At 41.0% G+C, this 26,664-nt stretch overlaps 1 protein-coding gene across 12 annotated transcripts in view; it reads left to right on the top strand.

Moving 5' to 3' along the window:
• The window catches only part of PRRC2C (proline rich coiled-coil 2C), a 72,956-nt gene extending 46,378 nt beyond the window's left edge, over positions 1–26,578 (top strand). For 2 of the 12 annotated variants that reach the window (XM_053391145.1, XM_053391147.1), the window contains exons 24-36: positions 2,003–2,104; positions 6,868–7,093; positions 9,201–9,404; positions 9,755–9,867; positions 10,445–10,581; positions 11,367–11,601; positions 12,956–13,078; positions 15,472–15,684; positions 17,335–17,438; positions 17,991–18,056; positions 19,319–19,439; positions 20,384–20,620; positions 24,866–26,578. In XM_053391145.1, the coding sequence (XP_053247120.1) occupies positions 2,003–2,104; positions 6,868–7,093; positions 9,201–9,404; positions 9,755–9,867; positions 10,445–10,581; positions 11,367–11,601; positions 12,956–13,078; positions 15,472–15,684; positions 17,335–17,438; positions 17,991–18,056; positions 19,319–19,439; positions 20,384–20,620; positions 24,866–25,126 (2,142 nt within the window). In that variant the 3' untranslated portion in view covers positions 25,127–26,578. The remainder of the gene's footprint in view (positions 1–2,002; positions 2,105–6,867; positions 7,094–9,200; positions 9,405–9,754; positions 9,868–10,444; positions 10,582–11,366; positions 11,602–12,955; positions 13,079–15,471; positions 15,685–17,334; positions 17,439–17,990; positions 18,057–19,318; positions 19,440–20,383; positions 20,621–24,865) is intronic. The other 10 variants (XM_053391152.1, XM_053391153.1, XM_053391146.1 and 7 more) reach the window with 9 other exon arrangements.
• The last annotated feature ends 86 nt before the right edge of the window (positions 26,579–26,664 follow it).

Below are 26,664 nucleotides of genomic sequence, written 5' to 3' on the forward strand. Positions count from 1 at the left end.
AAGTGAACATGTTGAAAAATATGACTCATCACACACGCAGGAAGAATTTTGTTAAGGGTAACTACATCTATATTGCGCAATCCTGAAGATCATATTTGCAATCGTAATATAGTAATAGGGTTTACTCAATAATTACTTTGTTGTCTTTCACACACACCCTTCCCACCGTAGCCTTGACATCGGCTTTTTGTGTTATGCTAGTAGGCATTACTCTGGACAAGCATGTAAGTGACAAAACAGACTTTTTGTGCAAGAATATCACTTGCAGAGTAAATTCATATGCCATGGAGCCAGTTGGAGCATCCATTTATGATCACACGCTTCTTCCTCTTCTCTACTCCCCCACCCCCATGGTTAGTCTGCTCCTTCACCTTCTCTTTCACTGAGATTACTGTAACAGCTGACAGCTAATTTGGATTGGATAATTCAGGTTAGCAGTAACCATAGTGTGTCTGCAAAGTGGAGATTGGAGCCATGCTTTGAAGTGGGTCTAAGTCCCTGGTTTGGACTGATGGCCTGCCCAATTAAAACATTGTGGGAAATTATTTTTCTCTCAAACTCTGAAAAGGATGGAGAAGGCATGCACAAGTTTGAGGGGTGAAAGCATGATACCATGAAGTTGCTTCTGACTGCCAAATCATGGCTCTGTGAGATATCTCTTTTTAGCCACAGCTACAAGAGGGAAGGCAAGTTTCTGTTCATCTTATAAGGGCTTGAAAAAGCAAAAGCAACACACACAAAATTGAGAAGTGTGTGGGTGATGACCTCTAAATAATGTGGCATACAATGTGAATTGTAACCATTCTGTTTGTGTGTTAGTCTCGTGTTTCTCGGCAAAGTGGTACAGGTCCTCTACAAATGGTTCTTCTGACTAGTATCTTATTTCCTACTGCAATATGTGGACACCTAAATATTCTGTGAATAACTCTGGAAACCATTTGTGGATGCCAAATAAGAGCGAAGCAACCTAGAACTTTAAGAGCAGAATAATGGCAGTGGTTATTGAATTAAATGCTTTTATCCAATGTACCTTTATTTTTATTTGGTAAGTCTGCAAAGGCTTTGGTTTTGCGTTCTTTGATTGATGGTAAACCTTGGCAAATGCTGTCTGGCAACAAAAAGTGTCCCCTTATGGAATCCTGGTGCTTATTATTTTGTTGCTTTGCGACTCCATCTCTGGCGTAACCATGTTGCTTGTGTTTGAAGGAGAGCAGGATTTGAACGACTCTCCAAGAGAGTTTCCAGTTAGTGAATTGTTTCCTATTAAGTATACTTTATGGCGGTGTTTGAGGCTTTCTTTGTCATCCCTTTTGTTCATAAAGTTTTGAAATGTTTGAGGTTGATTATTATGTCCATGATGGAGTACTGTGTAATTCTTGGGTGCTGATGACTTTTGTGTACAGTATTTTTGGAGTTCAATTTACTCCTGGATGTGTGGTTTGAAAATTTCATCTACCTTCATTCTTTAAACTAGCTTAATTCCATTCTGTGGCAGTATCTTGTAAGAATGATTGTAAGAGCACTGATAATGGCCAAGAGTAAGAGAGCATCAATGTCTTTGTTTTGTCTATATTTGAGTCTTCAGGAAAATCTATTGATTGCACTTAGTTAAGTTCAAGTAAAATTGTACTATTCCTGCAGTAGTTTAGTTTTTGTGCACCTGTGAGACTATGAAAGGAGGATATTTCTCAACGTTTGAGGACCATCATTCTACTTCTTTAATGAGTCCTGTGAGAATCAGTGTAGGGGAATTACAATAACCTGAATTTAATTTTTGGAATTAAATCCAAAAGGAAATGGTCAACAAGCCATGACTATGAACCAGAAAGTCTTTTCCCCCACCTGTCAGATCTTTTTTTGTCCTTTTTATGTTAAAGCTTCCCTGCTAAATGCTTGCACCTGAAAGACAATTTAGTTCAGCGGCATTGCTTGAGCTCTTGCTTTTCTTGGGGCTTTTGTTATAGACCTAGCTAGAATGTGATGTGTGTTGCCTGCCTTTCAGGTGCCCCTGCCCCACACCCTTCCCCTCCCTAGGAGGGAGGCTCTACAACAGAGCTCCAGCCTAACTCCAGTTTCTCCCGCTACCGTGGACCTCACCCTCAAGGTATGTACCACATCCCTCTAAGGGTCATTTTCTTGCATGCAGGGGAAGAAAGACTTCATCAAGATCTTGCTGGCAGACTTCAGTGGAGAGACCAAAAAGGCAGTTTTTGCTTTTTAGACCACTAGAACAATAGTTTCTAAGGGGGTTCATTACATTTCTTTGACCCCACTTTGTAACTAACAGCAACTGGCTGACTCTTGCCACCCAAATCCTAGGATGCACATCAGAATATCAGATAGGACTTATTAGGGTGATTGTGATTTCCCCCTCCTATAGAGAGTATATGGGAAATGAGCTATGTATAGATAGGTGGTTCCAGATGCCTTTCTGTGAAATAGCTTGTATTGTTTTGAGCAATTATTGTTGAGGTTAGCAATATGTAATGTATATTGGCTGGCTGATGCAGCACACTTTGTGCAGGAGACTGGCAGTGTTAGAATTTGCTGATAGCTTAATATTTTCTATTAAGTGGTAACTGGTGTGACCTTTTTAGTGATGGTGTGAGGTATGTGTGTGAAGGCAGCCAGGTAGTGTTCATAGGTGACAGTGTTCATTTGGACTATATTGTGCATCTCATGCTGCAAAGTGAGTCTCAGTAGCATTATTTACAGATTGATTCCAATTCTTCTCAGTTCTGCAAAGTGGTAGAACATGTGTTTGCATAACTCAGTTAAATAGAGGTTTTGTGACAGAGGTTCCAAATAGGAACATGCCTCCTATGATTACAGATTTTAGAGGGTGTTTCTTGTCTTATTGACATACATCATATGTATATACTAGTAACTCTCTTAATCAGCTGAGACTAGACTGAATTTTTGAAGACCTGGCCCACATTTCAAAATACTTATGAAAATTGTCCAACAGACATAGCACTGGGCTGAAAGCAACTTGTAAAGTAAATGTGCACAACAGAGCTTACACTCAACACTTATTACAGTTGTTGCTTAGATTGACATGGCTGTGCTGCCTTTTTCCTCTCTGATCTGTTTCATGTTGACGTATCATTTAAGCTTCACTATTGTGCCTCTGTGGATGTATTCAGCTGAAAGCATTTCTGTGATAAAGTAATATACCTTTTTGTTCTGTTTAGTCTGAGGAACTATTTGTGTATTTGGTATAAAGTTTGCATGTAATTTGTTGTTGTGAATGTGGACAGGCAGGACGATAGGAAGGTAGATAAAGGCACATGCCATGTTCTTATACAGCACTTGTATTATGAACAGTATCTAATGTCTTGTTACGGATTCTTATCATGCTATTGTCTTCGTTAAAATAGGTTTTACATTTGAACCTTTTGTGTTCTGCAATGAAGATTTGATATTTCTGTGCAGTATTTGGAATATTTTACACCTAGGGATATAATTTTATATTAAACTTAATGGGGGGGAGGCTTCAAATGCCATAAAATACGCTTAATAACCAGTACATAGTTTTGTCTGGGTTAATTTCCAGTAAGATGCTAATTTGAAGCATGCATTGTAGCTGAAAACAGTTGCATTAGAAAATAGGGTTGATTTTAAACGGATACATATAATACATAATCGCATGATCAAAAGTGGTTATCCATAAAAATTGTCTAGCATAGACAACTACAAGTCCTGTGGCATCTGAAGACTGACTTATTGTTACTTTTCTGAAAGCCATAGCAGGGATAAGCAGCATTTTCCCCTGAGGACCACACACTAGTGGGCAAAAATGTTTCCTACAGTTTGTGGGGGGCAAAACCAGCATGCCTCTCATAACACACAATAATCTTGGCTATCTTGGCACAATAATCTTGGCTGGATTGTTGCAATTGCCAGGTTGCAGGGCGTGGTTACACATACAATGGGTTGTCTTCAGTATTCTCCTAATTGTCCTATGCAGGTTTGAAGAGCATGCTGTATTTTGAAATTGCACTCTGTCTGCATATCCTACTGGTGTTAGAAGGATTGTTGGGGCAATGGCAAGGGTTATCAGGACAGGACAGGCTGTAGCTCAAAGGCAGGCAAGAGGCCACAGTTGTGGGTGACCTGCCATTTTCTGCACCAAACTCAACCATCCTCTCTCACTAAAAGGAAGAGCAGTGGTGGCAGTCATTCAGTACTCACTGTGTGGCACAAGAGCGCAAAGCAGATGATTAAACACCAGGAAGGAAGGAAGTAAATACCAGGGTTTTTTAGGCTGAACTTTTAAGCTGAAATTGATAGTCAGCAGGGTAATTTTGGCAGCTGCTCGAAGCAACCAACTGATTGCATGGGAGAAGGGTGAGTGCAACATACAGGGCATGGGTTGCCTTTAACCCACTTCCACATCTTGGAAGTGATTCAAAGAAGGCAACGGTAAAGAAGATCAAGCTATATTTCTTCCATAATTTAAGAAGCACAGTATACAGTTGCAATCAAAATTATTCAACCCCCGTTGCAAATCAGGTTTATTATCAAAATTTACAGACTTTCAGCTGTTTGCAATAAGCAAATCAAACAAAAGCAATTGAAATAGCTCAACAGAATGGATGCTGCAAGTGGTTTCTCCAAATTCAGCTCAAATTGCAACTTATACTGGCTTCTCCCATCTCACTATTATTCAACCCCCCTGAATAGAATCCTTCACAACAGCACAAATACAACAGGTGTTGTCTCAAGCACACCTTATGTAGCTGAACAAGGGCTTCACTAGTTGCAACAGGTGTGCTTGAGCCAGAACACATGAAATACCTGAGCTGGCTAGGTGTTTGCTGAGTGTCAAATTTGGCTGCATGTTAGAAATAGGTCGTGTTAGAAATATGAATTTCTTGGAGAATGGTCCAAGAAGATAAGAGAGGATACCATCGCCCTTCACAAACAAGGAGCAAGATTCAAGAAGATAGCAAAAGCACTGCATGTTCCCAGAAACACTGTTGTAAGCATAATTCACAAGTTAAAAGGTAAAAGGAACAGTGGTTACAATACTTGGACAGGGCAGAAAATGGAAGCTATCTGAGGCAGCAACCACAATGCAGAGAAGGCAGGCTGGGAGAAACCTTCAAGTGACTGCAAAAGAGCTGCAGCAAGACCTGATGACAGCAGGCACTGATGTTTCAGTGAGCACAGTAAGGCGCCTTACTAAGTGCAGAAGGTTTTCATGCCAGAACTCCAAGACGTTCACCACTACTGAACCAAAAGCACAAGAAAACTCAGCTCCAGTATACTCAAAATCATACAAATAAGCCACAGAAGTTTTGGGATACTGTTCTGTGGAGTGATGAAACAGAATTGGAACTTTTTGGCCCCATGGATCAGCACTATGTCTGGAGGAAGAAGAAGGAAAAGAACACTCTGCTCTGGGGCTGCTTTGCATCCTCTGACACTTGCAGCATGTGGAAGGCAGGATGGATTCATTGAAGTATCAGGAAATCTTAGAAGATAACATGCTGTCCGTGAGGAAGCTGGAGCCAGGGCATCACTGGACCTTCCCACAGGATAATGATCCCAAGCACACCTCAAATTCCACCAAGGCTTGGTTGCAGAAGTAGTCCTGGAAGGTTCTACAGTGGCCATCACAGTTACCTGACTTGAACCCCATAGAAAATCTCTGGTGGGATTTGAAGAAGGCGGTTGCAGCACACAACCCCAAGAAGATTACTGAAATGGAGACCATTGCTCATAGGAATGGGCTAAGATTCCTCAGGAACACTGCCAGAAGCTGCTGTCTGGCTATGCATCTCATTTGCAGCAGGACATAGCAGCAAAAGGCTGCTCTACTAAGATGCTTGCCATGAAGGGGTTGGATAATAGTGAGACTGGAGAAGATAGTATAAGCTGCAATTTGAGTTGAATTTGGAGAAACCACTTGCAGCATCCATTCTGTTGAGCTATTTCAATTGCTTTTGTTTGATTTGCTCATTGCAAACAGCTGAAAGTCTGTAAATTTTGATCATAAACCTGATTTGCAACGGGGGTTGAATAATTTTGATTGCAACTGTATATTTTCATCACCTGTTTCTGTATTCAATCACTGCAAAAATATAATACAACTTCCAGAGAAGTAACAATCTGTTCAATTTTATGATGCCTCATTAGGTATGAGTACTATTAATATGGTGGTTTATGCGTTTTTCAGGACTGCTCAGAGATGCTAAGGTGGTAGCTTCAATATAGAACCATGAAGAGTTGACACGTGTCTTGGGCAGATTTTTATACTTGAAAGCAAGCCCAGTGATAGGCAGTTAATGAAAATGTAGTTCCAAATCTCTTCTTTGACTTTTTCCACTATAGCCCAGCTTACTTAAACCTATTTAATCCTGGTTTTGGTTACTGGCAAATTCTAAACTGTGGTATAAAAAGCAAACGATTCACCGGAGTTTTCAAAAACTGTATTATGGTCAATGTGCAGGATTGTGCTACATTTGGCTTAGTTCATATTGCATACTTGTGGGTCCCTGAGATTCAGATCTAGAGTGTAAGACGTGTTAGATTAATGGTGCCATTAATGTAATTTTAATATGTGGATTAAATAGCTGGGGAATACTTCTAAAAGGTTTTCTTGAGAAAAGATTTTTTTAATGTATCAAAGCTAGTAATGATTCACACTTGGCTCTAACCTTTGCTGTATGCTTGCCCCATGTTTTTTGAAAACGTTAAACAATTTATACCTCTAATATTCTAAAACAATTCAGTTTCCCTGACAGCTAACTAGAGGAGTATGGATGCTATCTAGAGAGAGAAAGTGAAAATAAGACACTGTGAAAATTAAATGGGCTAAATTTGTATTTCAAAGTGGAACCATTTCCTTTTTCTTACTAGATGGAGTCTGCTCGCAAAGCATGGGAGAATTCACCAAATGTCGGGGAGAAGAATTCACCAGCTACATCGTCAGCATCTCCAGTAGGTGGTAGTAGTGGTAGCAGCAGTGGCAGCGGAAGCAGCAGCAGTAGCAGTGGACCAACCAGTGGTACATACAGCTCTTTCTCAAGTGCATCAATGCCTCCCATTCCTGTGGCTTCAGTTACACCTACAACTTCATTGTCAGGTATAAACTTTTGGACTACAGCCTTGTTGTTGTTGTTGTTGTTGTTGTTGTTGTTGTTGTTGTTGTTGTTGTTGTTGTTGTTATGCAGTCTGTCTGACTGGGTTGCACCAGTCACTCTAGGTGGCTTCCAACATATATAAAAGCATAATTAAACATTAAAAAGCTTCCCGATACAGGGCTGCTTTCAGATGTCTTCTAAAGCTTATATAGTTATTCATCTCCTTGAAAGTTTCATAATCCTTCAGTCTAAAAGACTGCCAGAACGGCTTGCATACAGTCCCTTGAAACAAGGCAAGAGAGCCCCTGGCCACAGTCTAAAAGACATGACACTAAAGGGATAGGGAGGGAAGAGGGTAAAAGCAAACTCAGGTTCCAGTTCTGTTTAACTCTCTGCATTATTCAACTCTATTCTAAAAGCAACACACATAGCTAGCTTGTTCTCAGCTTGCCTGCTTTGGTTAGTTTACCTCGACTATAGAGATATGGTAATTAAACCATAATACAGGTGGCGACCATTTCGCATGTGTTCACATGACATGCAATCACCGATGAGCATGTCATTTTGAACCTGGAAGAGGGTGGGGGATAGTAGGGTGGGCTGACAGGCGCTCCACTGACCCGTGTGAATGCCTGGAATGCAAACAGAGAGTTGCCTGGAACTGAAAGCTTCCAAGATTTCCTCCTCCGCCTAAGATGCTCAGATAAGGTTTTACTACAGTACATGAATTTCACTGGAAAGCCCATTAATTATGGACAATAAAGTCTGATCAAGCTTTAATACAACTGAATGTTGGGGAAGAAAATCAGTATTTAGGTTCAAGCACGTCTACAAATCTAGCACAGGGGTTCAGGTAGCTCTTTGGCACTTGATGTAGTATTTGTCCAGTAGATTGTTGGTCAATTTTTAAGAAAGTTTAACACGTGATGTGTAATTTTAAGCACATAAGAACATTGGTATATGAACATGCTACTTAATCTAGCTGTGAACATGCTACTTAATCCAGAACAGGGATGCAATGGGGCAGGGCTAAAATGATCGCACAAAATGGTCGTAGCCTGTACATCAGAGTCTAAATTACTCACTCTGGATGCTGTTTATGCCTGTTCATTGACCGAATAAAGCCTCCTTGAAGTGGCATAATAGAGTGGAAGATAAGAGGACTTACATTTTCATGACATACTTCACCCCCTCTCATAGTACAATAGTGTCTCCCAGGAAACATTTAAAGAATCATTGCTTTAAAGCAGTTGATGTTACTGAAAAAAGTTAACTGCAGTCTAAAAGAGTGGTTTAAAACTCATGTCAGGGAATTATTCATGTAACCAGGGCTTGCTTGGTTTTTCTAGTGCAACTCCCACAACTGCTGAGACTGCTTCTTCATTCAGGGAGCGGGGAGAGAAACAATTTGCTCCCTCATTTATAGAAGAAGCAGTCCTGAAAACTGCAAAGTAAACTCTGGCTATATGTATCATTCTCTTGTATATGTCCTATGGTGGTGTATCACCACCACCACCATCATCATTTTTAATTTAATCCAGGAAATGTGACCCTATAAGAATGAGCGGCCACCATTATTACCAACACATCCCTCTGTTATACAGACTTGGGGGCCAACTAGGGCCATCACATACAGGAAGAAGTAATCTGTGAAGCTACTTTAGGCAAATCCTCCTGTAGGCACCCTTCAATTGGCATGGAAGGTCCTGTTAGTGTTGTTATGTCTGGGTGTTGCCTGGTTGGCGATGATCCATGACAAGACCTCCCAAGCATTTGATGACTGAAATATACTGTTCTTGGCAACCTTGAAAGTATTACCTGTAAGAATACATTAACTGTGTTTGAATGTTTCTAGGTGTTCTTAATGTTTTTAAAATTTTTGATGATATTTTGCTGCTTTGTTGTTAGCTTTCCTGGTCTTCTTTGGAAAGAAGGTTGGGACAGAAATTAAATAAATAAATAATACAGAAGTAGAATGTTTGAATAAAGTACTGCAGTACTTAGCAACTTGCATTTTTACTTAGGGTACACCAAATTTATGACTAGCTTACTGAAGCATGTTAGATTTTAGTAACTATTAAAATGGTGCTTTGCTGGTTGTAATTCTAGGAGCTGGAACATACACTACCTCTTCACTGAGTACAAAAACAACCACAACCTCTGATCCACCCAACATTTGTAAAGTGAAGCCACAGCAGTTACAGACAAGTAATTTGGCATCTGCTGGTCACTTTTCCCAGCTAAGCTGTATGCCATCGCTAATTGCTCAGCAGCAGCAGAGTCCACAGGTCTATGTGTCTCAGTCAGCAGCAGGTAATATACGAGGTAGTCTCTTTGCATTGTATCTGGGTATAAATGGTTCCTCTTTCTATTTAAAGGTGGGGTGACTAAATTTAAGCTCAGTGTTTCTTAAATCTTCTGGTTACTTTCATGATTGCAACTTTGTAGTCTATTCATTTCTCCCAACAATTGTATTGAATGTTGTAGTATTTGTAAACAAAACACAAATGCTCTTTTTGAAAGTTTACATCCGTCTTTTTTTCTTGCCTTTGAAATGTGCCCCCCTCCAAGCATTTGTTTAGCAGCTAGGCATATCAATTACCTTTACTTTTTAGTTAACTCATGCACCATCCTACTGATTTTTTTCTCTTATGACTATGTAGCTCAAATTCCGGCTTTCTACATGGATACAAGCCATCTCTTTGGTACCCAGCATGCACGACTGGCTCCTCCATCACTGGCCCAACAGCAGGGATTTCAGCCAGGGCTCTCACAGGTACTATGGGGATTGACTGGGTGGCATATTTGCTTTTTAATAACAATACAAATGTTGACTCTTGTATTCCAAATCAGAGTTCAACCATTCTCCATTTTGAATGTCCTTGTCCAGCTAAACCATTGAGTTGTGGTCACAGCTGGTGGCTCATACTGGAACATTTTTAACTGTGTATTCAAAGAGGAGAGGCATCCTACTCTGAAAGATTATGCTCATCAGCTGCAAGAACTGGGGTACCTTCTGTAATCTGCAGTTCCTGCAAGCCAAATGTCTTGCACAGAATCTGTAGGTACTTCCCACTCCTTTGATATTTTTAGCAGCTAGTGAGATGCACACACCATTATTAGTTCAGGTATCATAGGTCAGTGTCAGAGCACTTTGTGAGTAAAACCTCCCAGTTTCAATCCACAGCATCTATAGTTAAAGGATTTCAAGAAGCAGGTTGAAAAGGCATCCTTTTAACTGAGAACTTTGAGAGCCACCTCAAGAGAATAGAATTGCTAGACGGACTGAGCACAAGGCAGTTTCTGATGTTTGTTTGCTTGCTTGGATATCTAATTAATTATATTCCTTACAGCCTACATCAGTTCAGCAGATACCAATCCCTATATATGCACCTCTGCAAGGGCAGCATCAAGCTCAGTTGGGTTTAGGAGCAGCACCTGCTGTTTCCCAAGCCCAGGAATTGTTTAATTCATCATTGCAGCCTTATAGGTAAGTAGAAAGCAACACCTCTTGGTTAACATTTTGTTTCTAGTTCTAGTCTCTTAACTATGTCACGCATTTTTTCCATTTGTATTCATTGGTGTAAGAATTGTGAAAACTGCACTGTTTTATGAAATGTTCTGAAAATGTCCAGAAAATGTTCTGAAATTAAACAGTCCACATTAAAATTTAAAAATTTATGCAAAGTAAGTTCATTCATTTTTAAATTTTTGTGTGCTTTGGGGATAAGTGTAGAAAATGTTAGACTAAAAGGAGGCTTAGAATTTCTGAGGTGGGAGTAGGATAGATGTGGTATGTGAAGTATCATTTCTCTGCCTGTTCAGAATCTTGCCAGTCCTTTGTGTTTGTCCAGTTTAGGTTTTCTCTGCTATTCTGAGCAGAATCGCTTGAAATATTGTAAATTTGATGTCTTACAACTTGTGTGGTGCATTTTTGTGCTAGATTTTGAAATAATCTGTTTCTCTGGCTATGACACTTTTATTCAACTGCTGGCGAAGTGGCTTTAAGTCATGTGTTACAGTTTCTAGAAAGAACCATTCTTACAGTTCTGTAAACAAGAACAAAAGAAGTCTAAAATTAATGTCAATTTTGAGTATTTGCATGGATTCCCCCCTTAGTAATCTTTTTCTTGTAATAAGGGGGTGTATGATACGTTTGAGTGTTTCTCCTTGTTTTATGCCTAGTGCACATTAGAACTTTAATCATAAAAACAGTTTTTGTAGTTTAATAACGTTTTATTAACTTAACTAATTCAGGGCACTATTGTTTTATAGATCCCAGCAGGCATTTATGCAAAGTGGCCTGTCTCAGCCGTCACCAGTGGTTCTTTCTGGCACAGCCTTACACAACTTCCCAGCAGTGCAGCATCAGGAACTTGCCAAGGCACAGTCAAGCCTTGCATTTCAGCAGACATCTAATACTCAACCTATTCCTATCTTGTATGAGCATCAACTGAGTCAAGCTTCAGGACTAGGAGGCTCCCAGCTTATTGATACGCATCTTCTCCAGGTCAGAGTCAGACCTCCCCAGAAAAGTAACTGAAGAGTTGGAATAGCCTCTTTAATACAACAAGAGCTTTAATACAACAAAATGGAATGGTTGTGCTGCTTCTGAGTGTATATAAAAGGGAAATTAATCTGCATTATGAGACAATGAGTACCCGGCTCTGTAGGCAAGGGGTGACATAACTGGACTTCTGAGGCTCAGAATATGTTTCCCCACAGGGGAGCCACAGAAAGCATGTAGTTGGTCAAGGGAGCCGTGGACTCAAAAAGGTTGAAAACCTCTGAGCTACAGGGTAATGTTATCCTTTCTGTCACAGGCACTCGCTGCCCTATCATGCAAACAGCCTTCCCAGTTTTTGTGATGTGCATTTATTTAATTGTGCCCTGTCATATGAGCGTTGGAAGCTGCCTTCTACTGAGTCAGGCCAGTGGTTCACTATCTGGCAACGGCTCTGCAGCATTTCAGATTCAGACAGGGGTCTCTCCCAGCCCCACTGGAGGATGCCAGGGATTGAACTTGGAATCTTCTGCGTGCAAAGCAGATTCTCTGCCACTGAGCTACAGCCCAACTCGTGTGTATTATTATACATAGTGCTTCAGTTGTTTGAGGCACCATACTGTTGAACACTTGCTGTACTGGGCTGGTGTCAACAGCCAGCATTCCCATGCAGCTGGGTCTGCAGCCTTTCTTTCATTTACACACAGTGACGCTCCAGGACGTTGTGAGTAATTAATGGTAGGTGACCCATAGACACCTGGGACAGATCACAATGTTACCCACACTTGAAGGGACCCCATCAAACCCTGGATATGATTCCCCAAATACACCTCTTCTCCCCACCCCCTTCTTTCCAAACTGTAGCAGGGAGGAAGGAAAACTGGAACAGAGAGATAGCGTGCAGGTTTCAGGTAATTTCAGACCGATGTATGGAAGAGTCCTGCACACCCTGATGCAGTCCTGATTCACCCATTAAAACTTACACTTTTTATAGAACCTTGTTCCCATATTTGGCAGTGATGTATTTCAGCTGTTTTGAATATAGATTATACATAGCAGCAGTTATGTGTCCAATTAAATCTGGGACATATTTTATCCACGCTTGCTGCTTTTCCAAATGTGGAAATGTTTATAGCAGGAGTGGAGAACCTGTGACCCTCCAGGTGTCCTTGGACTTCAGCTCTCACCATTGGGCATGCTGGCTGGGGCTGATAGGAATTAAAGTTCAGCAACATTCCTGCTGCAGCGTACAGAGAAGAGTAAATCTAAAATGAAATGGTCATACAACTGTTCTGTTCTTAAGATTAAATTAACCTTGCGTAGCTAGTCACCTAGAAAATGTTAACCTCTCTCTTCTCAGGCCAGAGCTACTCTTACCCAGGCCTCAAATTTGTATTCTGGACAGGTTCAGCAACCAGGTCAGACTAGCTTCTATAACACTGCGCCGTCTCCCAGTGCTCTCCAGCAGGTAAACTATGGCACGGTAAATTGCTTTCAATTATATTTAATATGTGTTTGTTTGTGTGCTTGTGGTGCATGTAGTACCATTGTCTCATGACAGGAGAATGTTCTTTTGAGAACATAGTTTGTGTTCTTTTATAGAGAAGTTGCTGTCTCTCTCAATATAGCAGTCCAAAACAGTTCTAACACAAAACTTTCTTTTTTAAAAAACAATATAGTGTTCTTTTTCTTTTTCTTTTCTTTTTTTCTTCAGAAGTGTTGCTCTAAAAAAATCAAGCCACCTTTTGTCTAGAGATCACTGTGATGTTTACTGTGGTCCTTACCCTACTCCAGTTAAACTTCTTATGATCCTAGAGTCAACAGCTAGGAAGTTGATCTTCCATTATGCAAAACCATAATGTGGTTTCCAAGAATAGTTTTCTCCAAATCAGGTGATAAATACTCAAGACCATAGTGCTTCTGCTGGGGATTTGTTAGAAAAATCCTGTGCATGCTGTTCATGGCATCTAAACATTAGCAAGATGGTGCAGATCTGTAAACTACATAGGCATTTCTTCTACATAGAGTACATAGAAATGAATAGGAGCACTAGATAAATGTCTGCATACAATTCCCATTCAGTTCAGTTTGTTCAGTGATGTGCTGATCTTCTATAGAGGCGAACATCCTAAAAGTATTTCATAAGCTTGCCTCTTTTGAATAATGGCTACTTGGTATATTACATTAGATCATACTGCGGTATGACCCCAAACCATGGCTCAGCAGTCAATGGTGGCATTGGAGGCCAGCACTGTTGCTAGGCAAGAGGTAAATCTTTAAATTAGGATGGTGGGACAATAATAAAAAAGAGGTCATCCCTTTTGGATCAAGAATGGAGGCTCTATTTTATTGCAGAGTTGCAAGGGGAATTGGGCATAGTATGTATGTTTACCAGAATTTCCCTGCTCTAAAGACAGAAGTCTCTACATGAGAGCAGAGAATGGTTGCTTCTGAGTAAGAAAGGTAATATCAGAATAAGGTATTTAGATAAGGTCTGCAACTGGAGTGGATAAATTAAGAACTGCGCTTGTGCCCTGTTGTAGCCAGGAGCAATTTCCCCTTCGTGTTATGTGATATTTTGGTATATTGTTTGGTGGAGGGTGTAGTTTGTCTTCTAACTATATTGCCACTGATACTGCTATCTTATTTTATGCACATAGCACTTTAAATTTTGGTATTTTGTATCTAATTGTCTAGTTATCCAGTGAGGACACCATCACTGAAGTCATTACAGACACACAAGAGAGGTTGCAATGGGGGCTGGACAGAACAGATGAGGGGTTAGAAATATACTGCTAAGCCTCTTCTCAGTCCTTCCCTTTGAATGTGTGGACCCTAGATGCCACACCAATTTAATAGTGGATTTTCAGCATCCATAGTGAGCTCATCTTTGGTGTCTCAGGACTTCACGGCTACTATGACAACAATAGAGCTGTCACAATATGTTATGATCCCACCCTGAGGCAGGTAACACTCTGGATCGGAACAGGGTATAGGTTTGGTGATTTAGATGAGATTTTTTTTAAAAGCACACTTGTCTTAAGCTCATTTCCTGGTGAGATTTACATATCTCGCTTTCCTGTTTCTCTGCACAGAGTAGGGGACACATTAAGATGGTCTCCCACCACAGAAGCTGATGGATTCATATGGATTCTTGAGAGTTCTTGGAACATTTCCAGTCGATATCACTGGTGTTCCTATTGGTGCTCTGGCCACTTGGTGGAACCTGTTTGACACAATCCCTAAGTGTACTCTCCCTAGGTAGAGTCCATATACCTCCATGGCTTACTTGAGGATTAGGGGCAGAGAAATGGCTGGGCCATGATTAAAATACCAGGTGGGGTGTGTGTGGAATTTTAGCAAATCTACCCCGCACAAATAAGGTGGCTATGAAGAAACTACATCTCTTCCACTATTGTGTCCTCACAGCGTTGTCCTTTTGAGCCTGTATGGTGCATGTCTTCTCCATCAGGGCCAAGAAATAAATGCTTTCAGTTACTGCTTTCTGCACCACAAAACCCAATTCCTGCTTCTGAAACCTCAGTTTTACAGGGAATAATGAGTGGGATAGGGAAAACATAAGTTACAGGAGAAGGACAGGGAGGGAATTCTGTTTACTAAGAACCATGTCCTACTCTGGCTTGCTTTCTGAATCATCAGATGCTGCCCATATGTTTTCAGGTTTATAACTCCAAAGGATAAAAATGTGTATATTCTTTCTGTTCAGATGCACTAAAGGTACAAATTATATTAGCTGTACATAGAGAGCAACATGTGTATATTTCTCAACAGTATTCAGAAGTGGCAATTTAATCATGATGCACTTTAGCTATTGAAGCATCTGTGTGTCTAAGTCATTCTTGCGTTTTTCTCCAGGTGACAGTACCTATACCAGGATCACAACTTTCTTTGCCCAACTTTGGATCAGCAGGCCAGCCATTAATTGCTCTTCCACAGTCCCTCCAGCCTCCTTTACAGCATACGCCACCACAGCCTCAGGCTCAGAATCTGAGTCGGCCAGCACAAGTCGGCCAGCCTTTCAGAGGACTAATTCCCGCTGGAGCTCAACACAGCATTATAACTGGGAAGGTAAAGGTGACTGTCTTAAATCTTGCTGAATGGCAGCAGGAAAGCGTGAACAAATGCACATCATATCCAGGCATGCCATGGTTATTGTATAGCAATCATTCCAAAGGAATAACGTCTTAGTCCTTATAGCACCATAACCAGTTTATGAGGAAATAGCAAATGGAAGAGATTGAACATGGATGGAACTGGTTTAGAATTAAACTAATTCAACCAAAGGTTCCCCAGCACATACCCTGCAGGGAAACACCCTGGCAAAACAGTAGCCAGAACCATTGAACACTCTCTCTCCCCATCAGCTGACATCACCCAGTGTTGTCAGCTGGTGGACAGTGAGTAGTTTGAGGGAAATAGCCTCATGGGCCAAATTGGACCCCCTGGTAAGCTAAGGTTGGCCCACAGGCTGGAGGTTTTGTATCCTATGGTGGTTCACATTCACAGTCAAATGCTTGACTTTTGGCTACTTAGTGAGTGTACCTCCCCCAAGCATCCTTATACTCTGAACCACAGTTGTGTTGTTTCTCCAGCTGTGAGCCAATGGCATCACTGAGTAGCACTAAAAATAGTGGACCCATAAGCAAAAAAGGGAAGAAAGGACATGTTTCCAAAGGGGTGGGGATGGTGTGTTAGAAACTCCAGTTCTTTTTATACTACTGAAAATTACCTGGAGGAAAGTGTTTGGTGGAGGTCACTATTTTTATTTTTAAAAAGCCACTGATTTTCCACTGAATTGTTGGGGCTCCCTGTAGACCACCAAAAACCTTGGCGTGCAATATGCAAATCTCGGGTTTGCCACTCACGCTCTGCACAGCTGACTGAGGTAGGCTGAGCAGACAGAGTTTGTGCTCAGGGGCTCGTGTTGTCCACATAGCTTTCTGGAGGACTCAACCAAATACTGGAACACCATAGCAATACATTTACTTAGACCATTTGACACTATCCAGTAAGTACTTCTGAGTCCCATAGAGACCAAGCAAATGCTCAGTGACTCCTTTATCTGTTACGCATAAGTCTTTTGGTGAGATTCACTGAGTATTGGTAGAGAGTGCTTAAGAGCTTTCAGTTTGCCTAGCTGAGGATTTTAATTATGTCACATGGAATATTAGAGTATGAACCGTAATATGTCAACAGCTCCCCACCACCCAAAGAGATTTTGGAGTAGGTGTGGAACTTGTTTCCTAGCTCCTATTGCCATTGTAAAGATGATTAAATGAGTATGGCAGGGCCCTTCATGAAAGTAAAGGTAAAGGGACCCCTGACCATTAGGTCCAGTCGTGGCCAATTCTGGGGTTGCGGCACTCATCTTGCTTTATTGGCCAAGGGAGCTGGCATACAGCTTCCAGGTCATGTGGCCAATATGACGTAAGACGCTTCTGGCGAACCAGAGCAGCGCACAGAAACGCCGTTTACCTTCCCGCCGGAGCGGTACCTATTTATCTACTTGCACTTTTGACGTGCTTTCGAACTGCTAGGTTGGCAGGAGCAGGGACCGAGCAACAGGAGCTCACCCCGTCATGGGGATTCGAACCGCCGACCTTCTGATCAGCAAGTCCTAGGCTCTATGGTTTAACCCACAGTGCCACCCGTGTCCCATGCAAGTATTAGTGTGTAATTTTGTGTCCTTTGTAAGTTGGTTGGGTTTCTTTGCTTCAGATGTCAGAAATGGACCTGAAAGCTTTTGGAAGTGGCATTGATGTTAAACCAGGCACACCTCCAGTCACCGGACGAAGCACCACTCCAACGTCTAGTCCCTTCCGGTAAGCAAGTCTTTACAAACAAGTTAGCAGCATAGATTTGTGATGAAGCCCACTTAAAGAAATAGTACTTATTAAGCATTAGTGTAAGGGTGCCACTCTGGTAGCCAGCTGTGAAGTGGCATAGAAATGTTTAATAAATAAATAAGGCTAATGCAGTTTGGAGAAAGATTTGTGCAGAACATTGACTTGGGCCATGATATTTTATATGGACATGCTTCTAACAACACAGAATATGGACCACGCCTCCCATCTTAAAACTGCTATAATATTGTTATATTTTATATTTTATTTTTTTTAAGTGAATGTAATTAATGGGGTTATGTGGGAATGGGTTGGCTGGCGTGGAATATTTATGTTTTAATTAAGCCATTAACAGGCATTCTGGCCTCTTTTTGCAGTCAGTCATTTCAGATTGCTTTTTAGTATTTCCTCTACTTTGTAGTAAGGAGACAGTGTCAGTAATTGTGTGGCTGGAGGGCTCAACTAACTGAGCTGCTCAGGACTGAGATGAAAAAGGAAACATATTTGGAAACAGGGCAATTTATTTTGCAGGAAATATGAAGACAGAATGACTGCATACTTGCCCAATTCCCATTTATTTCAGCAGAGCTTGCACAGGTGTGTTTCCATAGGATTGTGTTTCATATATATATGACAACAATCAATATGACTATGATTTGGATACTGTACTCATGTCAGTGAATACTGCTGTTTGATTAAATGTTCTGAATTTTATGAAGAGTGCTCCTTAGAATTTATTTTCATTTCCTTGTACATTTTTCTACATAGCGCCAGTATTATCTATGCAGTATTAGGGATTCAGCAATAACAGAGCAAGAAGAAATACTTCTTATTAGTGCCATGTAGTATTTGGTCTTCAGTTGGAGAGGGAAGAACTGGCAGATTTGAGCTACAGCCAGCACTTAGGGTTTCAAATTACTCAAAAGTCACTCATATTACTCAAATTGAAAAGTAAGGTGACTTGTAAGACTCTTTTTAGTATTATTTTGAATGCTTACTTGAAGAACACAAATTGAGAGGAGAGATCAGAACATAGAAGGCTGGGGACCAAATATATGCTTCGGCTTACACAATAAGCTTGCACTCATCCGTTAGAATGTTTTTTCCCCTTTGAAATGCTGACCACCATACCAAACCACTGAAATTCTCCTCAGCTTTAAAAGCAGGTTCCCATTCAGGTTTTCCCCTCTCAGTTTTGAGGGCTAACACAACTCGCTTCATAGTACATTGGATCCTGATCAGAGCTGGAGATTGATTTTGAAAGCGGTACTGAGCACAAAATCAGTGGCAGTCTAAACAAGATGTTTTGGAAAGCTAAGTTTTGTGCTTCCCGTAAAATAAAGCCCCCAGCTGAGTGTTATTTGGGAGTTTCCCAAATTCTGAAGACATGTTTTTAATAGAAGCATTTAGCCATAGTGATTACCCTAGTCAGGTGTGGCAGCAGCTCAGGAGATTAAACTACCAGTATCACATAGGAATGTTTGCTGGGTGCCAGAAGAAAGCAAAGGTCTCATGGTTCTGTTTGAAAGAACAGAACAGTGTTAAATCCTCCTGCTGTATTACAGGGTTTCTAGAGGCACTGCCTATTGAATTCAGAACACCACAATTTATATTTAATCTTAATTTCTCCCTTTGTGTGGGGTGGTGGTAGTAAATTAAGCTTTAATTTTAGCATCTCTCTATTTCATATTGCTGTACAATAAACTCCTGTTTCCTTGTGTTCGCTACAAACAGCATTTACTAAATAATGGCCAGTTTTCTTCTGGATTCAAGGTAGCACATGAAAAGTGTAACAAAAGGTTTCTCTGGTGCCTATGATACCCAATATATTAACTTACTTAAAATGTTTTCTCTTTAAGGGTTGCTTCCACAAGTCCGAACAGTCAGGCCAATAAAATGAATACCATCGTCTACCAGAAGCAGTTTCAGTCGGCAGCTGTGAGAATGACGCAACCATTTCCTCCTCAGTTTGCACCCCAGGTGGGCAGCAGCTGCTATACTGCCAGTGGTCTGAGATTTTCTATCTTCAGCTTATTTCAAATGGAAGAACCCCTATATGCAGGAATATCTATCAAATATTTCCTTAAATAATTTATAAATCAAATATATATAAACATTCTGTATCTTGCTTTCAGTAACATCTGTGCTCCTAAAGTTGAGAGATTGGACAGCTCTAATGCAGGCAGGTGACCACAGGCTTCTCCGCACAGCTCTTGCTACATTTGAGTGTTAAACATTTAAAGGGAGGGGAAAATAGTGTCTGAGAGAAGGGTCCCAGTGTGCGGCTTAAAGCAGACATCATCAAGTGCACAATACAACAGGAATGTCTCCTGTGCTGCTCTGCTGAGAATTGCATATGCCTCCACCTCTACTCATTTTATTGGTGCTTGTGCAGAAATTCCTGGTGAATTGTGTGCTCTTCGCCACTTACCTGAAATGCAGCTGTAAGGCAGTCTTCCAAACAGTCAGCTACAAATAAAAAATTGAGCATCCTTTAAAAGGGGGAGTACTTTCAGAGTGCTGTTGCTATAAAGTATATGATATGGAGACATGTGGTGTGTACTTTTGATTCTAAAAATGTCTTGTATGTTGCACTTCAAATTTGAGATTGCCAGATTCTGTTTGAAAACATAAACCTATCTGTTGCCAATCCCTGCATCTTGACATATATTTTGAGGAACCCCTTCCCCCTTTTGGTTTTCAAATGTGCTAAGACAATTTTTAAGCACACTTCCTACCTTAAGCCCCCCCCCCCCTTAGAATTCTCCAAACATGGCCAATCTTAATAGAAAAAATGCACCCACTACAAGGCACTGATTGGTGGCGGAGGCGTGCTCTCTGCAGAGAAGCCACCATGTGATCAGGTTGGCATTATGCTAACAGCTAAATGTCTCTCTTTTTGTTGTTGTTTTTCCCCCACTTAGATCCTCTCTCAGCCTAACCTGGTCCCTCCATTGGTAAGAGCCCCACATACTAACACCTTCCCAGCGCCTGTTCAGAGGCCGCCAGTGGCACTGGCTAGTCAGATGCCACCTCAGATGACCACAGGCCTTATGAGCCACCCTCGTTTGCCACATATGGCCAGGGGTCCTTGTGGATCACTCTCTGGAGTCAGAGGCAATCAGGCCCAGACTGCGATGAAGGCTGAACAAGACATGAAGGTTAGTATTTTTGGATGGCCATGCTGTGTTAACCACAGTTCAGTCTTAACAGCTTGCAAGGCAAAATACTACTATTAAAATGCCTCTCGATCCTTCAGATACCCCTTTCTGCAGTGGCCACAGAGAATATAAATCCAAATATTGATTTCAGGTAGCACATGTTAGTAAAAGCACAATCCCAGGGAATATGATTTCAACACTTAAGGGTTTGCCTGCTTTTATTGCAGTCCGCTGCCGGGTGGATTGCACCTATTCCCTTTGCCTTTCTCTTATTTTAAATGTACAAAACCATTATTAAATAGCTAGAACCTCCCATCAATAGCTGCATTTCACTGCATGACATTATTTGAAGAGCACTTGGAGACCCTTCTGAATGAAACAAGACACTTTCCTTTCGATGTGAGCTGTGTGGGGATACCATAAGATTAAATGAACTCAGAAGTCAATGCACCCAGTCAATTGTTAAAAAGGACAGAATTTCCTTATTATTTTCAGTTGTGTACAAGGACAAAAGAGTGGTTCCCTGAGACAATCTACAGGTTTTTTGTGATTTTCAAATGGTTTGGTCAGTATAATAGGCAATGCCTCTGATAAATGAGTTCTGCTATTTGTCCAAATTATGGCTGGCTGGCTTGAGGGTGGATGGGAGGAGTGAATATGTTGTTAAGTTTTAATATTAAAATTAAAACTTATCAGGCAACTTACAAGAAAAAACAGTATCAAATCCCAATAGAACTAAATTACTAAATCAGTAGGACCAGTAAAAACATAACAGACTAATTAAACTAGAATCAGTATAAATTTCCAGTTAAAAACATCTTCAATCACATATTGGAAGGCTTGGGCAAATAAAAATATATTTGCCTGACATTGGATTTGGAGTCCCACATTTTTGACAACACAGTCAAAAAGCCGCCTATCTTGGAGGAGGACCTCTGAGAAAGACTCAAGTGAGAGAAGGTGGTTCTTTAGATAACCTGTGTCCCAGATCATGTAGGGCACATATACTGCAGATGGTAGTGAACATCCACCTGAATTATTTTGCTCTCATTGCTGTCCTTTTTCTGTCCCTAGGCAAGTAGCAGCTTTCTCAGCCAAAGTTTTCATTATTACATTTGGAGAAAATGTTTAAAAATATATATTTGGCTTGAGGAAGGCTAACAACAGGCATAGGCAAACTCGGCCCTCCAGATGTTTTGGGACTACAACTCCCATCATCCCTAGCTAACAAGACCATGGTCAGGGATGATGGGAGTTGTAGTCCCAAAACATCTGGAGGGCTGAGTTTGCCTATGCAGGGCCAACAATAACCAGGTGTAATGATACCTAGAATAAAGCCTTGCCCGTTGCCATGTTACCATCTATCATTTTGTTTAAAAGAAGAAGACATTTTTATACCATGTGGAAAGTTTGTGCTACAAAAAGATACTTTGAATTGTTACAGGCATGCATGCTTTTTCAATTCCAGTTACCATTTCCGATGATAGTGCTCAGGAATCCCGTATCCCATTTTGAAAAATTGTGGAAATACACAGTTGAATTGTGAAGAGGAAATGGCACTTTCAGTTGTTGTCCCCCATACCACCCCTTCTTCTCCTTAATTTCCAGGTCTATACAATGAACTGGATGCCTGTTTCATGGAAGCAGAATCCTTTTCTCTTGAGTAAAATTATTTGCAGGGTCTGATTGTGCAGAATTTTTTATGGTGCTTGTGACTAACTGCAGCTTAATCACACAACCTTTGGGTGTAAGGGTATGAGAAGGGACTTTCCTCTTGGCGAGCCCTGATGGTATTATAATAATTCTTCTCAGGTGGTTTGCTTGTAATTCTGACTTCTCTTTAAACTCAAACGGTATATTTAAATTTTCTACCTTTTAGTAAAGTCAGCCTAGTGGCTACAGTTCCAAGAAAGTGTTTGCAATATTTATACAAGTATGTGATAAAAATGGAGTTTGACCCTTGCAAAATCACGAATATTACAATGTGCAACCCAATAATCAAGTGTTATTCCTGTGAAAAAGATGCTGCAAATTTTTGCAGATGGAAGATATCAACAAGTGTGATACATTGAGCTCATGCATATACCATATTTACTCAAATCTAATACCCACCTTTTTTGGCCAAATTGCGTTGCAAAAATTAGGGTGTACATTAGTTTCTGTGGCGCATTACATCCAAGTAGATAGGGTAGTTTTGCAGGCCATCGGCCTCCTGCAGCTTGACTTCCTCCGGGAGGCTTGTGTCCCCCCTCCCAGCTCCCCCTGCTACCCAAAGTCCACCGGCACCAAGCCACTTTCTCTTTCTCATCACCCACAGCCCCTTGCAAAAAGAAGCATCTTTTTTTAAAAAGAAAGAAGGAAATGAATTATTCAGTCTGTGTTCTCTTCCTCCAACCTCCTTAGTTAAAAGGAGGTGGAAGGGTCATCAGGAGTGGGCAGCAGCTGCAAAATGCACCACTGCCTGCTCACTAAAGAAAGCGTCTTTTATCTCACTAAGCCAACTCCCAGAAGCCTAAGACCAGGAGAGAGTTGCTAGTCATTCATCCTTACAAACCATGCTTTGGAGGGAAATAGTCTTTAAACTTCTATAAGTGGTAAATGTTACTTGCAAAAATGTTTTTACTGGAAATGAAAAACGAAATAAAGAAGTGCCTCTTCTTAGGGACACCCCATTTTTTGTCACTTTTATTGGCAGCGAGGACGGGGGGGAGGCAGTAAACAGCATCCTCCAAGCCCCGTCCTGCTACTCCTAGGGCTGTCCCTATTGGCCGTGAGGGCTGGGGCATCCAAGCTCTAGCCCAGAGAGAAATACACCACCTATGCATGATTTTGGAAATGCCTTTAAGACTGTTTAGTTAAATGTCCCCGCTTTTGGCTTCCTCACTAACACATACAGTCTTTCTCTCTCTGCGTGTCACTGGAGGCAAGCTGTTCCTTGCCATCAGAGAACATTTGTAGAGGGGAAACGCTGAGGGACACTGAAGTCAGGTTTGTGTGAACTGTACACTCAAGGTGAGTGTGTCTGCCATCAGTTGTGTAGGCCTGTATTGTGTTAGTTGTTGTGCTAGAAAATTAGATGTATTATGAAGGAAAGGGGGTGCAGGGAGAATCCAGAGCCTGTCTGCAGAGTGGAAGGAAAGGAGGACCTTTTTCTGCCTCCCCACTTCCAGCCAGTCCCTGAAGACTGGAGAAGGGGCCCACATAAGAATACTAGGAGGGCAGGCAGGGGAAGCATGGCTTTGCTTTTTCGGTCTTCTGATGTGGACAAGACCGTATGAAAAATGAACATAAGATTTTAGCTGCTGTTCATTCATTTTCAGCTTTGTGTTCTTGTTATAAAGAGTCCAGATTGTTGTAAAGAGTGCACTTTTTGCTGATGCACATTAAATTTTTTTGGTTTCAAGGTTTTGAAAATTGAGGTGTGCATTAAATTCAATAGCACGTTAGACTCAGAAATACAGTAGAACTTCTGTACAAGAACATCTGCCACTGAGGAAATCTGACCAAGCCAAAATATGTTTGGCATTTGAAGGGTCTATAGAACTTCACTGAAGAATATTGATTATTTTCTTGATTGCACTGAGTTTTTACACATGCTGGCATACTACTATTATTTATAGTTTATGAAGTCAGCATCTGAAGTTTTTGACTTGTATGCAAAGCTGTACTTTTATACTTCTGTATCCTTGCTTTTAGTCTTTGCACAGGTCACATTCCATTCTTACCACATGCTTGTATAAATGTTGATGACATGTTTTTGGCACTGTAGCCTTTAGGTTGACTTTATAAAAAGGTGGAAATACAGTGTATTCTTCATTGCGTTTTTGGCCTTGACTTTGGTGGTGTTTGTAGCCTTTCTGCTTACCACAAACTGGAATGTGTTTGAGAGGAAGAAGCATGGTCATGGCTTGCGCAAGGGGACTGACCTAAATGTCACTCCAGCTCCTTTTAATTCCTGTAGTACTACTAGTAGGCTCTAGGTTAGGGAGTTGAATGACAACTCCTATCAACATCTGGAGAACTGCAGGTTCACTGGATCTCCAGAGAAATTCAAAATGCCAGGCATGACAAGAAATGATTTTGTCTTGGCATTCAAACTACATTGTGGAAGAAATTTCAAGGTGTGTGAGTTACTATTGTAGGCACTACCAGGAGAACTCTGAATCCCTCAGATCCTGAACACACTGAATAAGTAGTTTCTTTCAGGCCTGTGCTCTTATTTAACCCACTTTCTTTCTTATTAAGGCAAAGCAGAGAGCAGAAGTCCTTCAGTCAACACAGAGATTCTTCTCTGAACAGCAGCAGGCCAAGCCACCTGGAAGCAAAATGCAGAAAGTGAGTGACAGTGGAAGTAAAGCGGCTGAGGCAATGGCAGACTCCTCCCCAGGAGTATGTCAGGACAAAGTGGCGGAGAAACCAAGCCCTGCACCCACAACAGCCCCCAAGCCTGTTAGAACTGGACCAATCAAACCTCAGGCTATCAAGACAGAGGAAACAAAATCCTAAGTGTGGTGCCCATTTCTTTCAATTGGGGAGTGAAATGCCACTGGCAAAACCTGTAGCCAAAGGGCAAAGCATGTCCCTTCAAGGCTGTGAATGGCATAAATAGACACAGTTGCTAATTAGCCTTGGCAGACATGAATGGTAACATGCTTTAAAGGTCTGGGGATCTTGTGGCTTCCAGGCCACCACATGAATTGAGCGTAATCTGTCTGTATAGGGGCACCTGTTTTTCTGAGGATGCAAAATGAAAAATAATGCTGCTGAAGCATGTTATTAACCAGTGGTAAATGCTCTTCTGTTTGCTGTTTCATTTTGAAAAGAAAGGCAGATTGAAGAAGGCTATGCTGGACAGAAGTGAAAATGGTTTTATGTTGCTCAGGGTCCTAAGAGGATGCTGTTATTTAATAATGAAACAAGAGAGTTTAAGGCAATTGAGAAGTCACACGGAGCAACTTACCCTCAGCCTTCCTCATTTTCCCCACCAACACACACTTCATTCTGTGATGCTCTACATCAGAGATCCCTAAAAGGCAGGCTATAGCTGCTGCTGTGGTTTGATATGGTGCTGAATTAACTGGGGAAGATGCGAATTGACTCCCATGTTCATACCAAAAGTGCAGAGTTTAGAATACTCCCATTTAGGAGTTGTATTGCCAGTCACATTGAGCTCTGGCTCAGTAGTACTTGGGGGAAAGAATCCTTTGGCCTTCAAACTGTTTTCAGCTTATGTCTGTATAGAGCAACAAGCACGTAACCTGCTGCAAGACAGCATCCTCTGAAACAATGCATTCTTATATCAAAGCTACTCCTTCCTGCTCACTGTGTGCTGGGAAATAGAATCAAGTCAAATAATGCCTTCTTAATTGTATCCTTCTAGTAGTATAGCTGTAGGAGAGTACTGTATGATAACTTCTGTGAATGTAAAATACTCCATACCTGCTTATATGTAGTTGTGACTGTGCTATAGTAGAGCTGTTTTAATGACGTTACTGAAGACTTTTTCAGGCAATGATTGGAAGTTAATAAGAGAGCACCACGTACCATAGCAATTGCAGAATTGACTGTTTTCTCTGAGAATTTCTTCTTCCCCTTCCCAACATTTTTTTGGAACGAAGAGTGAGCTAAAAGTCTAATGTGTATAATTTTGTTCAGATGACAGCAGAAGCTGGAAAAGTCTGTTGCTGCTATTGATGCCTAGTGAAATGCTATTGGTTATCTTTTTATATAAATATTATAATTTGAAATTTTTGGAAACTTAGCTGTGATGTCAGCTTTGGGGGAAAGATATCCACTTGTACTGTGAGTTGGCATTGTACAGAAATTAACAGCCATATTGGTCTAGAAATGTTTAAACTTTTTTTTCATTTGTACAGGGGTAACACTGTATTAAATATGTAAGGTCTTATTTACATGGGTTTGATTACAGAAACTAATAAAAAATATTCTCTACATAAAGTGTCTGGGAATGTCATGCTTTGCCACCCACCTCACCTTTAAAGAATGGCCTCCATTGAAGAACTTAGAACACCATCAGGTTCATA

The sequence above is a fragment of the Podarcis raffonei genome, chromosome 6 (assembly GCF_027172205.1).
Source record: "Podarcis raffonei isolate rPodRaf1 chromosome 6, rPodRaf1.pri, whole genome shotgun sequence".
Taxonomy (NCBI): Eukaryota; Metazoa; Chordata; class Lepidosauria; order Squamata; family Lacertidae; genus Podarcis; species Podarcis raffonei.